This window comes from Nilaparvata lugens, chromosome X, assembly GCF_014356525.2.
Source record: "Nilaparvata lugens isolate BPH chromosome X, ASM1435652v1, whole genome shotgun sequence".
In the NCBI taxonomy this organism is placed as follows: domain Eukaryota; kingdom Metazoa; phylum Arthropoda; class Insecta; order Hemiptera; family Delphacidae; genus Nilaparvata; species Nilaparvata lugens.
Window position 1 is genome coordinate 83,933,448 of NC_052518.1, and position 14,575 is coordinate 83,948,022.

The 14,575-nt window shown below is 33.0% G+C and overlaps 1 protein-coding gene across 2 annotated transcripts in view; it reads left to right on the forward strand.

Annotated features, from left to right (window-relative positions):
* The window catches only part of LOC111051341 (DAZ-associated protein 2), a 33,975-nt gene that overhangs the window by 13,224 nt on the left and 6,176 nt on the right, over positions 1 to 14,575 (forward strand). Inside the window, exons 3-6 of one of the 2 annotated variants that reach the window (XM_022337837.2) lie at positions 1,727 to 1,848; positions 3,082 to 3,174; positions 6,216 to 6,277; positions 13,229 to 13,349. In XM_022337837.2, coding sequence (XP_022193529.1) covers positions 1,727 to 1,848; positions 3,082 to 3,174; positions 6,216 to 6,277; positions 13,229 to 13,349 — 398 coding nt within the window. The remainder of the gene's footprint in view (positions 1 to 1,726; positions 1,849 to 3,081; positions 3,175 to 6,215; positions 6,278 to 13,228; positions 13,350 to 14,575) is intronic. The other variant, XM_022337839.2, reaches the window with a different exon arrangement.

Genomic DNA, 14,575 nt, shown 5'->3' on the forward strand with positions numbered 1-14,575 from the left:
AATGGTGGACGATGCAATTATTTATTCAAATATGATTCATTTTCCCCTTGAATTGAACACAATTAAACGCAATTATTTATTAAAAGATTATTTATTTCCCCCATAAATTAAACACTAATGATGATGTGTGCAAACAAAGAGCGGTCAGTGTTCAGGGCGGTCTTATCAGGATATACATATAAATATCCATATTTTATTATTCTATGACATGTTTCGATCTCATAAGAGATATTTTATCAGAGTTTCATTTCAGCAGAAGAGTACCCTTATATAACAAATTAAATATTCATTTATATTCTTCTAAGACCACTGAAACTCGCAACTCTCTGAGTGCACGCATTTTTATTGCTCGCTTGATCCAATACTCTTGGACTGATTCATTATTCTCGAAACACTGTTAATGAATAAGTTCACTCCATCAGTCGAACTATTGGGGCACAGCGAATGCAATACAAATTGTTTATCAATTGTGAATTTTAACAGAAGTTTAAAATTTTCCCTTTAGAGTTTAGAACATTGGTTTTTAAGTGCAGTGCAAAACGAATTATTTTATAAGGCTAACAAACAAGCGAATCCTCCCAAAATGAACTCATCACAAAATCAATACTGTATAACAAGCGTTGACCACGAGCAGCGTTGTCTAATGTTTCATTAACAGCCCTTGTAACATCCCAGAGTTGATGTGATTGGTTCGCAAGGTGAGTCAATATGTGTTCTAAGATGACCTAGAGATTTGGCATGACACGAACTGGCCCTTATGACCTAAATTAGATTAGAATTCAACTGATATTGGTTAAATCAACTGTTTTTGGGTAGAATAATCTTGTGATAGTTTTTACTATTTATAAATATTACTTAGTTCACTTAAACTTGAAAAACTGATAGTTTGTACTTTATATATATATATATATATAATATATATATATATAGAGAGAGAGAGAGAGAGAGAGAAGACACTTTAAAGTTTTAATATAAATTAAAACAGGAGACACAAGACATAAATAGATTGAAAACACTTGAAAACTTACATTAGAAATGGGGGAAATTTTCGGAAACTGAGTTTCCTTCCTCAACCGAGCAGACTGCCAATTAAAAATTTTAACTTAAATTTTCAACTGACAAGGCAGTCTGCTCGGTTGAGGAAGGAAACTCAGTTTCCGAAAATTTCCCCCATTTCTAATGTAAGTTTTTAAGTGTTTTCAATCTATTTATGTCTTGTGTCTCCTGTTCTAATTTATATACATATTGTTATATATAATATATATATATATATTATATATATATATATATATATATATATATATATATATATATATATTTATTTATTTATTTATTTTTCGAATGACTTTTTGGGCCAACCACCAACGTAACGTTTCAACGGATATTTTCAACTGACAAGTGAACAGTATTCTGGGAACAAACGGTGGTCTTCGCTTGCACACCTGCGTTTTAAGCGACGTTCAGGTTTTGATTGTTCAGTCGTAAATGTCCGGTGAAACGTTACGTTAGTGACTGGCTTGATTGTGATTCAAAGATTCAATTGGTGAGACCTCTATGATTTAATGTTGCAAATTTTATGTTCTAGGATTGAATCTTACGTTGTGAATTGGAAATGAATGATGACCTTTTTTAAGAAAAACACAAATTGAAATTGTCAGTCACTTTCAAATAGAATAATTCAATGATAAACTTTTAAATTTTAATTTGATAATTTTTGAATTTTCAGTTCCAACGGCAGCGCCTTATGGCGTATTTCCTGCACAGGCACAATTATATGCGGCCGCTCAGGCTGCCCCCCCTCCAACATATGATCAAGCGTTGACTCCAGCTGCTATAGTTGGACAACAGGTAGTATTTCACTATTTATCCATTGATCTGAATCAATTGTAACCAAACTCTTAAAACTATTGATAATTTTACAGGTGTTTTTGATTCAACTCCTCTAAATAATAAATTATTGGTAATGCATCATCATTCCTAAAATGTCTTCCCAGTGGGATAATAGAAAAATTTGCTGTTCATATTTGATCCCTTGAAATTGTTCATGTCCTATAAAATAACTGCATTTTCTTATATTTAATATTTTTAGTCCAGATTTGTCAAATTATTACTAATTTATTCTTCGTCTCTCCAAAGTTAGAACTAATGTTAAGTTGAATGAAGGGATATCAACCGTTAGTTCAAAGGTCATGATCTAGGCTTTAGAGTTATACATGGAAACAAGCATAATCGATTTAAAAAGTGAAAATGGTATTTAACGAATGTGTGATGGCTATTTTGGGCATTGTTTTGGTCATAACTAAAAGGGCCCTTCTTTTAATACAACTATTAGCCAACTCAAGCTTCCATTCCCGTTCGTCCATTGGTATTTTCCTTCAATCATTGTTAATGCAATGTTGTCACACACAAGTTTATCTTCTATAATAATGAAAACCTATTCTCGTAGTATAGATGGAATACATTAGGTTGTTCGCGGATACGAAAAAGCCTAATATATTAATTTGTTATATTTTCCTTCCAAAATACAAATTTTGAATATTAATGCTACCTAAAGCGCATTCATCATAATCATTCTTCAAGAAATGTAACTAGCTGCACACCGCTATATAGACAAAACGTTTGTCGAAGTGTAGTTATAATCTCGACTAAATTCGAATGTTAAACGCTTCGAGATTCATTTTTTCCAAGATATATTTAATATTTAGACTTTTATTCCATTTAAAAACGTTAAATCATTCCCCATTATCTATTCGTGATAAGGCGTTCTTATTAAATGTTTTTTATTGATGAAGTCCGTGAATATTTTTATTGGGAATTGATTAATACTTAAATATATCACTGTACATATAACTTAACCTCCTAATACATATAGATTTCCAGTATATACAATCCGTCAGTTTTATTGAATATCTCTGATTTTGTTGTAAACTTGACGGTGTTTTTAAGAAGTTGAAATTTTGAAGGCGAAAAGTACGGTTGGTTGGTGGGAGTGGATCCAACTTATGTCTCGAGTGATTCCTGCAATTTTCATCAGGCATATTCTTTTTCTGTTGGTTTAATAAAATTTATATTTCATTGCAGTTTCAATCTGTCCATAATCTGTACAATACGGGACAAAGAAAAAGCGTAGCAGACGAAAGGAGTTACTTATCATCACAGTATTATAATTCTGCCGTAAGTAATTAGATACAAGTTCACGTAGTGAACAAGAATGTATCTGCACAATTGATTGGAGGCTTTGAGTGTATGGAGGCAGTTCAGGCTGTATCACTGTATCAACTGTATTAGATGTTTTTTCAATAAAAATATATTCTAACAAACCTTTATCCCATGGTACTTGGATTTCTGTCGATCTATTCCCCACTGAATATTGATTCTGCCCTTTATTATTAGAATTGAAGTATATAATTTAAAATGTGAATGCAGGTTCATTATTTCTGAATATATTCATTGACACTTTGATCCCTCTTAAATAATTATCTTCAAGAATGTAGCAATTTGGAAGTCTTATCTTTTGATGAAAACTTTAATGAAACCGAATTTGTAAAAAACCGGGAATAGTAGTACTCTGATGATTGTTAGATTTTATTACATTACAAACTTAAACACACATTCATTTGCTCAAACTAAAATATTTGTTGTGGTCAGTATATTAACATGCAACTACTTGCCTTAAGTTCAATTACGAGACTATATATAGTAAATTTATCGTAAATTTCTACTCATGCCTTCTCAGAAACCGTTGTCGTAAAAATTTTCCCCATTTTGCATATCTTTAATAGATCAGATAGACTCTCTCAATAAAAATAATGCCTCTTGGCAATTCCATTCTACATTGTGAGATATCCTGATATAAATATTCCTTGATTTTTTGTCAAAAATCGTTTGAAACCTAATTCTAAATCACGACTGTGATACTCTCGTCCCTTAGATTTTTTAGCTTGAAAGTTTCTACTGATAGTTTAGTTCTACTTATTTTAATCACAATGTATAATAACTTGATAGATTTTCCATTACAATCTGATCCGTTGAATAATTTTGAGCATTTGATATTATACCTTACATTAGTTGTTAACAATAACTGTATTTTTACATCTTTAGAATTGATATTTGCGTACTATTCCAACCATCAATATTGATGTGTTTGTTTTGCCACACTAACTTGGATACGTAGTACCACTGCATGCTGTTCCATCGAGTGGGTCAACTCCATTAATTTTTTGTCCATTGATATGTAGTTAATGGTCTGGTTTGTTGTAGTTTGTCTTGCCTGTAGCCAACAATTTTCATTATCTAATCGTAGTTGTGTTTTCATCGCACGTCATTTTTCATTCGAAATTTATCAAAATTTAAAATGTCTCTAAAAAAACATATTTTCATTTCAACAAAGCGTTTGTCTGTTACGATGTGCAGCTACTTTGATAAGTTGTCAGTTTTTTCCAAGGGTATAACATTTGTAATAGTGTGTAAGGTGAGGAAAAATTTGCCGAACCTTATTGGAAGGTGAAGATTGTTGATCGATTCCAGAATAATATCATTTCTTAATTCAAAGTTGTCTGAATCTAGGTTATCTATAATATTCTTAACATGAACGTTTGGACATGGATCATTCTTCTCTATACAGAATGGCCTGTTAATCAGTTGTCAGAACTAAAAATTATAATGGGTTATGCTAGTGAGAACAAATTGAAGAATTACCAATATTACCATCGAGTATGCGTCATCTAAAACATCTCGTGATTATAACTTATTCAACTGGAATGAACTGATACGAAAGATAAAAACATTTAGTTCTCCCATTTTATAACTTCTTGAAATACAATTATCAAGTCACTACGTTTGTAATTTTTGGTAATTTAATTTATGATTATTCGACACAGCATTTCAATTGCAGTTGATAAATCACAAGATTCAGTTATCTTTTCTAGTTCGAAAATACTGGTGAAAATCACTGAATTCTAGTATATTTTTAATTTACTTATGATGCATAGAATTCTATGAAGTAAGTACAGTATATGAGTTTCTTGAGACTACTAATATAAAGAGAAAATAAGGAATAGAGTATAGATTGTAAATAACCGCAACACTAATAAAAAATTAAATAGAAACTTAAATGGATGTTTGCTGATTTCTTGTATTTTTCTCAGTATGATGTTTTTCAATCATAAAATTTTCATGCTGGATGTTCGTTAATATATTATAAATATACATATTATATCTTGTATCTTTTTACAATATGGTGGTATTTCTTCTTTTCTCTTCCTTTCTTCTCTATTTCTATTCTATTCATCTTTAACAGACTATTCTTTATTTAATGCATCCACTCTTCATTTGTAGTAGTTCTCCAATTTAATTGACTTTCTCTAATTCCTTGGCGTTGAAATTTTGTATTACATTGAAGCTCCTAAAGTTTCATAACTGAGTGACCGCATCTGACTTTCAGATGCCTCCCAACTAACTACGTTATAAAACTGAGCCTGAATAATATCCATTCGAAGTTCAATGAGACCACTCCCTGATATTTGCCCTGATTCATTTTGATATTTTATTCTATTTTTATTGTGTTTATCGGTATTTAACCTATTATATTATATTTATCTCCTGTTATATTTTATCTACTTTGTTCTTATACTTCATGATTATGAAGTATAACATATTACAACTAACATATTATCAACTTTATGTTTTCCAAATAAAAACTAATATCTAAATATCCCATGTAAGTTTACAATATAATTTGCTATTACCTTATTTCATTTCCACAAGAATTGTGTGATTATTTTTATTTATTTCTCATTTTAATAATGATCAAATTATTACATTCACTATCAATGTTCAAAGATTAATGATGCTTGAAAAATCTAGTTGAAGAAACCTTAACTTCAAGAAAACTCAGTCTGTAAATGTTCAGTATGATTAAACCTTGTGCACTGAACATATACACTCATACTTGGTTTTTGATACAGTTTAATTCAATTGAAACAATTTTAATGTTCATAATATTCCATAAAATATCCAGGATATTTTTCATATTCTTCATCATTTTTTGTTTCTTACGTTGGTATTGCCATTTTAAAACCTGTGAAATCTTATTGACAGTCCCGTATTTAAAATTCACAAAGATCTCACTGTTCCATGTTTTAATGCTTTACCATCGCATTGAAATTGCATTATTGCTTCAAAAATGTATGATTGCATTTTTAATTTTTTGACAGATGTATCAGCCTGGAGCTGCGGCTGCTGCAGCTGCTGCTGCTTCAATGTATGCTGCACAAGGGTAACATTATTATTCCAGCAAATATATTATAATAGTTTACATTTGTAATAGAAATAGAGACCTTTTCAGAAATGTAGGCTTTAATCAACTAGAACTGAACATGAATGGTTGAATAAGGACATGTGTTTTCAAATGGTGACACTCAGACCAGTCGATTCTAGTCTCCGCGACGTCACCATTTGAAAACACATGCTCTCGACTAGAGTCGAGTCTCTTCTCGACCTGAGTCGCGTAAGTGTGAGTTGAGCCTAAGAGTAATCAATAAACTTGATACATAACGGTTGGGTGGCGCGGGTACGCGCCACCTTAGTCCTCCGACACACCCAGAACCTGACAGGAGTGGACAGCGACTTTCTCATCCATCGACACCGTACGCCAGCGACAGGGAAAGACTGTTTTGAAAGAGTCTCGAATTGGCGTGTGCGTTAGGCGCCAAAACCGGACACTTTTACATCCGTACAGAAACGACAAAGTCAGACACATCGAATCTCAGACACTTCAAAAACAAGACGGTCAGGTTATACTTCTTGGACGGACTGTACTACGCAGAGCTGTCTGGTTTTCAAACAATGGTATTGTTCTGATGAATCCCCACATGTAGGCTATTCTTAACAAGACCATTGACAATTTATTTCTGAAACCTATCACTCTTTTCTATCCCTTTACGTAGTAATATCAGACGATGACTTATCTTGTAACTGTATAATTCCTATTTATCAGTCCTATATATCTATTTATAAGTCCTATATATCATTCCTATTTTGTGCAGTTGTCTCTCTTTTCTGCAGTTATTTGGAGCTTAAATAATAGAACTATTAGTAAATTTCTTGACTCAAAACGAAAATAACTTCACTTGATAGGTCAATTGTCAAGATTAGTGAGTACACTGAAACTTCTCTATAATTCGTAGTTTTGTCATCAAAAACACTGTAATTGGTATTCCCATAAAGATAAATACACTAATATGCAATAGTAACTGATAACTCCAGTAATGAGTTCATCGAAAATTATGCTACAGTTACTAATAACTCCAGTGATGAGGAGACCAAAAATCACATCAACTGATGAAGTGAATTGGAAAAAGGGTGTTGTGATTTATCATTAGTAAGCTGGAATATTAATTGCATGCAATTACCACAATTTACCCATTTATTCATAAGAGCTAATGCTATTTAAGAATAATCACATATACTGTCCTTAATGCCCCGAATTCAGCTGATTAATATACAAATTTTACATCAACTCGCTTTCGTTAATGTCTGTCTGCCTGTCTAGGTATTGTTTGTTTCCAACATCGCCTATATGTATTAGATAATACAACTTGTGATAGCAATACCTTTAACGTTATAGTAATTGGTATTATTAGTTTAGGGATTTTGAATTCTGATTGTGAATTATTTACCCATACGGAGTGAACTTTAAAGTTCTATGGATTCACATAATATAATAATATAACTAGAGACAGCCTTGGTTGAAGAACTCGCTCATGAACAGTTGTATTGATCTCTGAAATCTTTTACAAGTATGTCAAATTAATATTTAACAATATTTTCTAATATTCATTCATAGAGGCTATATTATGAATTAATTATGGGCAATGATGGGATCAGTATCAATGATATAATTTTCTCGTATTTTGTTTAATCAGCCTCGATATTGCAGAGCTTGATATATAATTCGTCATCCTCCAAAATTCGTATTAAATACTTGGTCCCGTAAGCTACAAATTATATAGGTTCTACTGTGTTGAATGTAGTCTAGGCCTACTGGAGGGTTAATTACTCGAACATTGAGAATTTTCAATATAATAAAATTATTCAGTATTGTTTTTCATTTTGAATGTCATTTTCAATACTGGAAGATATACAGTTATCATTTCCCAAAATAGCGGGAAAATGTTATTTTTTCATGATTTGATGATTCACATATTTTCATGATTGATTTTTCTACGTTTCAACGACGGGATTTGCTTTTGTCTGTATATGTATGTTGGCATGTTTGTAAATTAGCTTTTGATGATTACAGCTTGGCAATGCTCTCGGTTTTATTTATAACAGGTAATATTGTCATCGTCAATAAACGCCAATCAGTCATTGGCCGTTTCAACACTTACGATCTCTCGTCACGGTACCGGTTTCTTTTTTCCGATGTCCGAAGGGCTAATTGGGGTGACATATTGACAATGAGATCTGTTTATAAATGCTGTACGAGGTCTACTGTTCACAGAACTACTAGCTACAAGTATTCAACTGCAGAAGTCGGAAATAGACATTTCATTTTACTCATGGAAGACACCCACCCTTATCTATCTACTTCACGTCTATGAAGATAACAATATCAAAGAAACAGAGTTGAAAGTACAAAGACATAGAGATGGAAATTTAGAAGTGAATGAATTGTTATAATTCAATTACTCAGGTATATTAAAACTGACTACTTCAGTATTTACCTTATTAATATTACCGCAATCATTATGTTTCAAATTCAAATTTGCGTTGCGTTGCTGTCACTCGGCTGCTCTCTGCACCTATTTTCTCGAATCATGCAATAACTTCAAAAAAATGACGTCAACAAACTTGGTGACTCAACACATCTGTCTCGTTTTCAACTGACAATGGCAAACTCTCTCGATCAGCTGTTTTCAACTGACGATGAAAAACTCTCTTGATCAACTGTTTTCAACTGACGACGGAAAACTCTCTCAGTCAGCTGCTAATCGGTTGATGAATAATATTACCGTACCTAATCATTTTTAAGTTCCCTCATTGAGTTATCCTAAACATGAGTCCTAATCCAAATGATGATTTTCGTATCACAAACTCTATATTTCAAACTATATACTATATTTCAAACTTAATCTAAATCGTTAGAGCCGTTTTCGATTTCCATCAGACATACAAACAAACTAACAAACAGAAATTGAATACGATGATAAATACGTCTATAGTAACATCCATATGGGAACATCTGTTATAGTAGACTGCACAAAACTAATCCGATGTTAGTTGGAAGAGCTGAGTACCTCCTCACCCCTTACCATAAACTTTTCCAATTCTTCAGGTGTACTGTATTATGAAAATAGCAATATTAATTCTTACTTATAATCAGCTGCCTAGGGGGCCTAGGCCCCCCTCAAGGATCAGATAAATAATGAAAATGCGGGTCTATCTACACGAATCCTTAGAGTCTCATAATGATTTAATACTTTTCTTTATCAGCAGTAGTATAATTCCTTCTACAGTATCAACAATGTAGCAAAATTGCCTTGAAAGTATGGATACGGGTACAGAGTAATAAATAATATATTTTTCTCTGTGGTATAGTTTGAATACAGAATGGGTACACTTATTGAATAAATTTCAATGTGAGAATTAACAAGTTGCAAGATGTCACAGTGAAAGCAAAAGAAAGGGCACAATCAGACAATCAAAAATGTATGTAAAGGGTTGTTGAGAATTATGGGAACAGCTTGATGTATCTTTAGCTTTCTAACTGAAAGTTATTTTCCAATTAGAATATGATCCCCAATGAAATTGTCATTGTAAAAGAAAAATTTATCTTTTTCCATGATTTTTAAGAAATCTGTTTCAGTGTATTCCTACTCTAGGGCCTCTCTGTAGACCCATATTTCTAATAAATATTCCATGATTGAATTTAATAACTAATAATGTATATGTTTGTATTGATACTTCAACCACATTTGTATAAAATTGGAAAAAATGAAGCGTATAATAACATCTTCTAATGTAACATTTATGGGGAAAAACCCAGGTCCCTCTATCCTTTGGGGGTATTCCTCCTCCCCCCCAATACCTCTTGGTTTTTGCCCACCCTTTAGCAGTTTGGTGAAATGGCACCACTGAAGTTGAATGAAATCAACTTCAATTATTGTATGGTAATTGTATGGCAAGATTACGATACTTATGAGCTCTACTTAGAAATGGATTGTGAAACACGATAATTGTACTGGAATGTAATAAACTGTGATATTTTCATTATTATATAAAAGCAATTAAGCCATTCATTTCAATCATTGAGAGAAAAACCAATAAGATGCTCATATTATCTTCTCAAATCCTAATACATTAACAATACACTACCGGTAATTCACGTGTAAATAATACTGATGTGGTCGATTTCAATGAACATTAAATGAAATGTTTGTATTCTTCTAAATGTCTATACTTGAGCATTCTGTTAATTTCGAACAGAGATCACTTTTACGGAGTTTTCTCAGATGATGCAGCAATCACTGAGGAATATCCAACACATAACTCAATAATCCAGGAGAGAGTCATCTAAAATTAAAACTATTAGTGCAATATTGCTAAATTATTAGTGTTTTTCAATAAATTATTAATCCCATACATGTCTCTTAATTAAATGATAAGTTATGGAGTTCCAAATATTATAATATTTTTCGCATTCCCATTTTTCTTTTTTTTATATTTGAATCGCTTCATTTGGGTCACTCGTTGTTTAGTCGAATATAGTATTTAATAGTATTATTCAGGTATATCTATCACATAAATCTCTCTCAGCAGCTACTATATAAACGCTTAAAATAGGTTGCTAGGGAACGATAATGATAAGAATATGTGATGAATAATCTATCCTGTTCTAGGCGAGCAATATTTCTGTATCACAGATATACAAAAACTTCAACACTAAAATGTGAATATCTTTGAAACGGTTTGATATATTTATGAGCGATTTCCACCATTCATTGTCTCTTGAAATTCTTTATTATTTGAATCTTGTATTAAAACCTTCCCATAGAAAATTTTTGATTCAATGTGGCGGAACGAAGATCGCAGACAAAAATTATTTTGAAGCTACCTACAGAATTTTTTTTCAATTTGAATAAGAATCCCAGTGGAGCCCACTGTTATATTATCTTTGGAAAAGGAACATTAAGCTGTTTTCCTATTAATATTACGCTGTAGGCCTACGTGAATCCATAGGACCTCATAGGTTTCTCCGTATGGGTAAATGATTCAGAATCAGAATTCAAATTTTGTTAAATCAATAATACCAACGACATAGCAACTGCCATCACAATTTGTATCATTAATATTACGCGTATGCTACTGAAGGATAATAGTCAGGCAGACACACAGGAGCAAGTTATTTTGTCTCATGCAGTACTTTCAATGTTACTTTTATATCCTGAAAAAGGATGAAGAAGTGAGTAAAATATTTTGTTGTTCAACGAACTTGACCTGTAAAAAGGTTCGAAGAGTGCGTGTTCAAAATTTGAAGCTGATCGATCAACTCTTTCTAAAGTTATTGTAGTGCATTCAAACAAACAAGCAAACCCACAGACTGGCAACAACTTTGAACTTGAGTAAAAAGTAAGAACTTGCTAACGCTCGTTCAACAAATATTATTGAGAGAACAACGGGCGGTATTATCAAGTTGGGAGCACATAACTTGAAGGAGTCAAATTATTTCAGTGTAGGGGATTGTGTATTTCACAAGAGAGTGTGGTTCTGAGGGATATAGGCCTATAGTGAGAAAGTGAAGAAGTGAGGATTTAATTGAATTGCAGTTTTAGTTTTTTTTGCACGGCCGGCCCTCTCTCAAATTCAACCATCAACCCTCCAGTACGATGCTACATCAACTATATTATACAATCCTACTCGGTGGAATGGGGGAATTCACAATATTACAAGCAAGAGTTGATAGTAATGAATATTATTGACACAAAGAGATTTACAAATCTAGGCATGGGAAAGTCAAATTCAAGATAGGTTGTAGATAATTATTTCTGAAGCATTGTATGAAATAATAACAAAACCCTAAGGGGTTTTGAAGAAAGGAGAGCATTAGCACACAACCGGGTAAGAGAGAGAGTTAGAGAGAGAGAGAGAGAGAGAGAGAGAGAGAGTGTTAGACAGAGAGAGAGAGAGTGTGTGTGTGTGTGAGTGTTAGACAGAGAGAGAGTGAGAGAGAAAGGCGCAGGAGTGATAGAGAGAGGGTGATCGAGGGTGAGAGAGAGTGAGTGGGAGAGAGAGAATGAGAGAGGAAGCAATAGAACTAAATAAGGTTGAGATGAGAGACAATGTCACGCAGGAGTATTGTCCAATGGTGGTCACACACACACTTCTAGTCACACTAAGTTCTAAAAAGAATATTTCAAAGAAAGTACAGTCTGTTCCAAAATTGAAACCAGTTTACTTCCAAGCTATTCTGCCAGCTTATCTGACAGAAGCGTCAAAAGCTGATAGCGACAACCAGAGACTGTTTTCCAGGTAGAGAAATTAGTCACGGACTCGCCCCGTCAAAACAAGACCCTTCTTTTTCAGCACAAGAACGACAAAAGTGGCCACCGCCAAAACAAGACTGATTTTCAGTGCTAGGATGGATGTGTCTGACTTTGACGGTGGTGTATCCTGACATCGCCCCATAACGGCTGCTATAGTTGCATCACCACATTCTTCCCCGTTTGAGAGAACTCCACTGCAAGAGTTCTGAGGTTTAGGTGCTAAATAACGAAGAAATACTGTGGATTTTACGTCTATCTTGATGACGGATGAATGCATACTCGGAATTGAATGAGTTCAACCTCTTCGACTAAAGGGTCGCTTTTTGATCTTCTAAGATTTGAAATTATATATTCTCAATTCTTTTTTGTTATTGATTCCTAGCAATTATTATAACTTTGTTAAACAAATAATATTGTACCTTTTGTAATTTGTAACATATCGTCTGAAAAGTGTTTTGATAAAAAAAATGTTGACAGTAAAAAGTGAATAATGTCAACTTGTGACAGTTATTTGCATTTCGCTAAAATTAGTTCTCTGTTTTGAGTTTCAAGTTTGAGCTTTGTTGAAGTTTAACTCAACTAAATCAATAGCTGATTTAAATTCATTGTACTGTAAATATTCAACTAAGTAACTTGCGTGTTCAAGTTTGAGCTTGTTTTATGAGTTATCTATTTTTTCACAGATACCCAGGATATCTTGGTTACCCAGCTGCTGGGTACAGCACTATGCAGGCGGCGTATTACCCGACTCTTGCCACATACTCTTATCCACATCATCAACTGAGGCCAACTATCATGGTTCCTGTAAGTAGATTTAATTGGTAGTAGTACTGTAGATTAACAATTATTCTAGTACTGTATTTATTGTTTTCAAAGTTGCTGAAAATGTTACTTTGGCGAAAGGGGCATACTGTTCTTGATCCTAGCCTCAAAGGAAGTGATGGTCACATCCTGAGATACTGATTATGGGCTCGAATTTTCAACCAGCCAAAATTTTTCATTTTATCCTGAGCTACTGTTATATGGGCTCGAATTTTCATCAAGTAGAATATAGTGCCTCCAAGAATCCTTTACCCTCTACGAAATCAGAAAAGTCGCAGGCCCCACAGGCTCGTTAAAAAACTCAATTCGCCGATGATGCTCTCTGCTTGTGCGTGGGCAAGGGAATGAGGAAGTGTGATTGACATTCCCATTCCTACCAGCGTGATTCGAATTCTCGACCTTTACTGAGCACACTGTAAATTCAAGTACAATTTGAATAAATCAATTAGCTTGTAATCCAGGCTAATCAATCTTTGAACATCTCTTCACCAGCGATCTATTCTATCTATTTCTCTGATGATTGACGCTGACAAACTATCACTTGTTTGTGAGTTGAGTGTGATAATTTTACAATAAATTATTATTTGCCTGGTTGGATTTGAACCCACGATAGTTCTGGCTACAGTTGATTAATGGTTGAAGCCTTATCCGACTTAGCTCGTATCCGGTAACACAGCTAGTCTCTAAAACATGATAATCTTTTTTTCAAGGTCTATAAATACAGGTCATGACACAATCCCGTGATGCATTGCAAAATCGCAATTTTATGGGGTTCTAGTTCACCAATTTTCAAATTTATCAGCTGCTATCATTATAGATTGGACAACATGATGTGTTATTTTGTTATATTGTTCAAGGGATATTGCTTGGCTTTGAATTGTAAAAAAAACTTTCCGACAGAATAATAATACTGTATTTAGATTCCAACTAGGAACTGAATTAATGATTTTTAGATTTTTTTGATCAGGAACTTGAAACTCTTTTTGAAGTTTGCCTTGCATATTTCTGTCTTGTCCCAATGCCTTATGAATCATAATCCTCAAGTTAAAGGAATATGAACAATTTTTAATAATAAATAAATGAATAATTGAAGCATTCATTATTAAAAAATTGAAAACCTGAATTCACATGTTATCTGAACCAGAATATTGTTTTTATAATGCATAATTTTGTTATTAGCAAATTGAATAATTAGATTTTATTTTCAA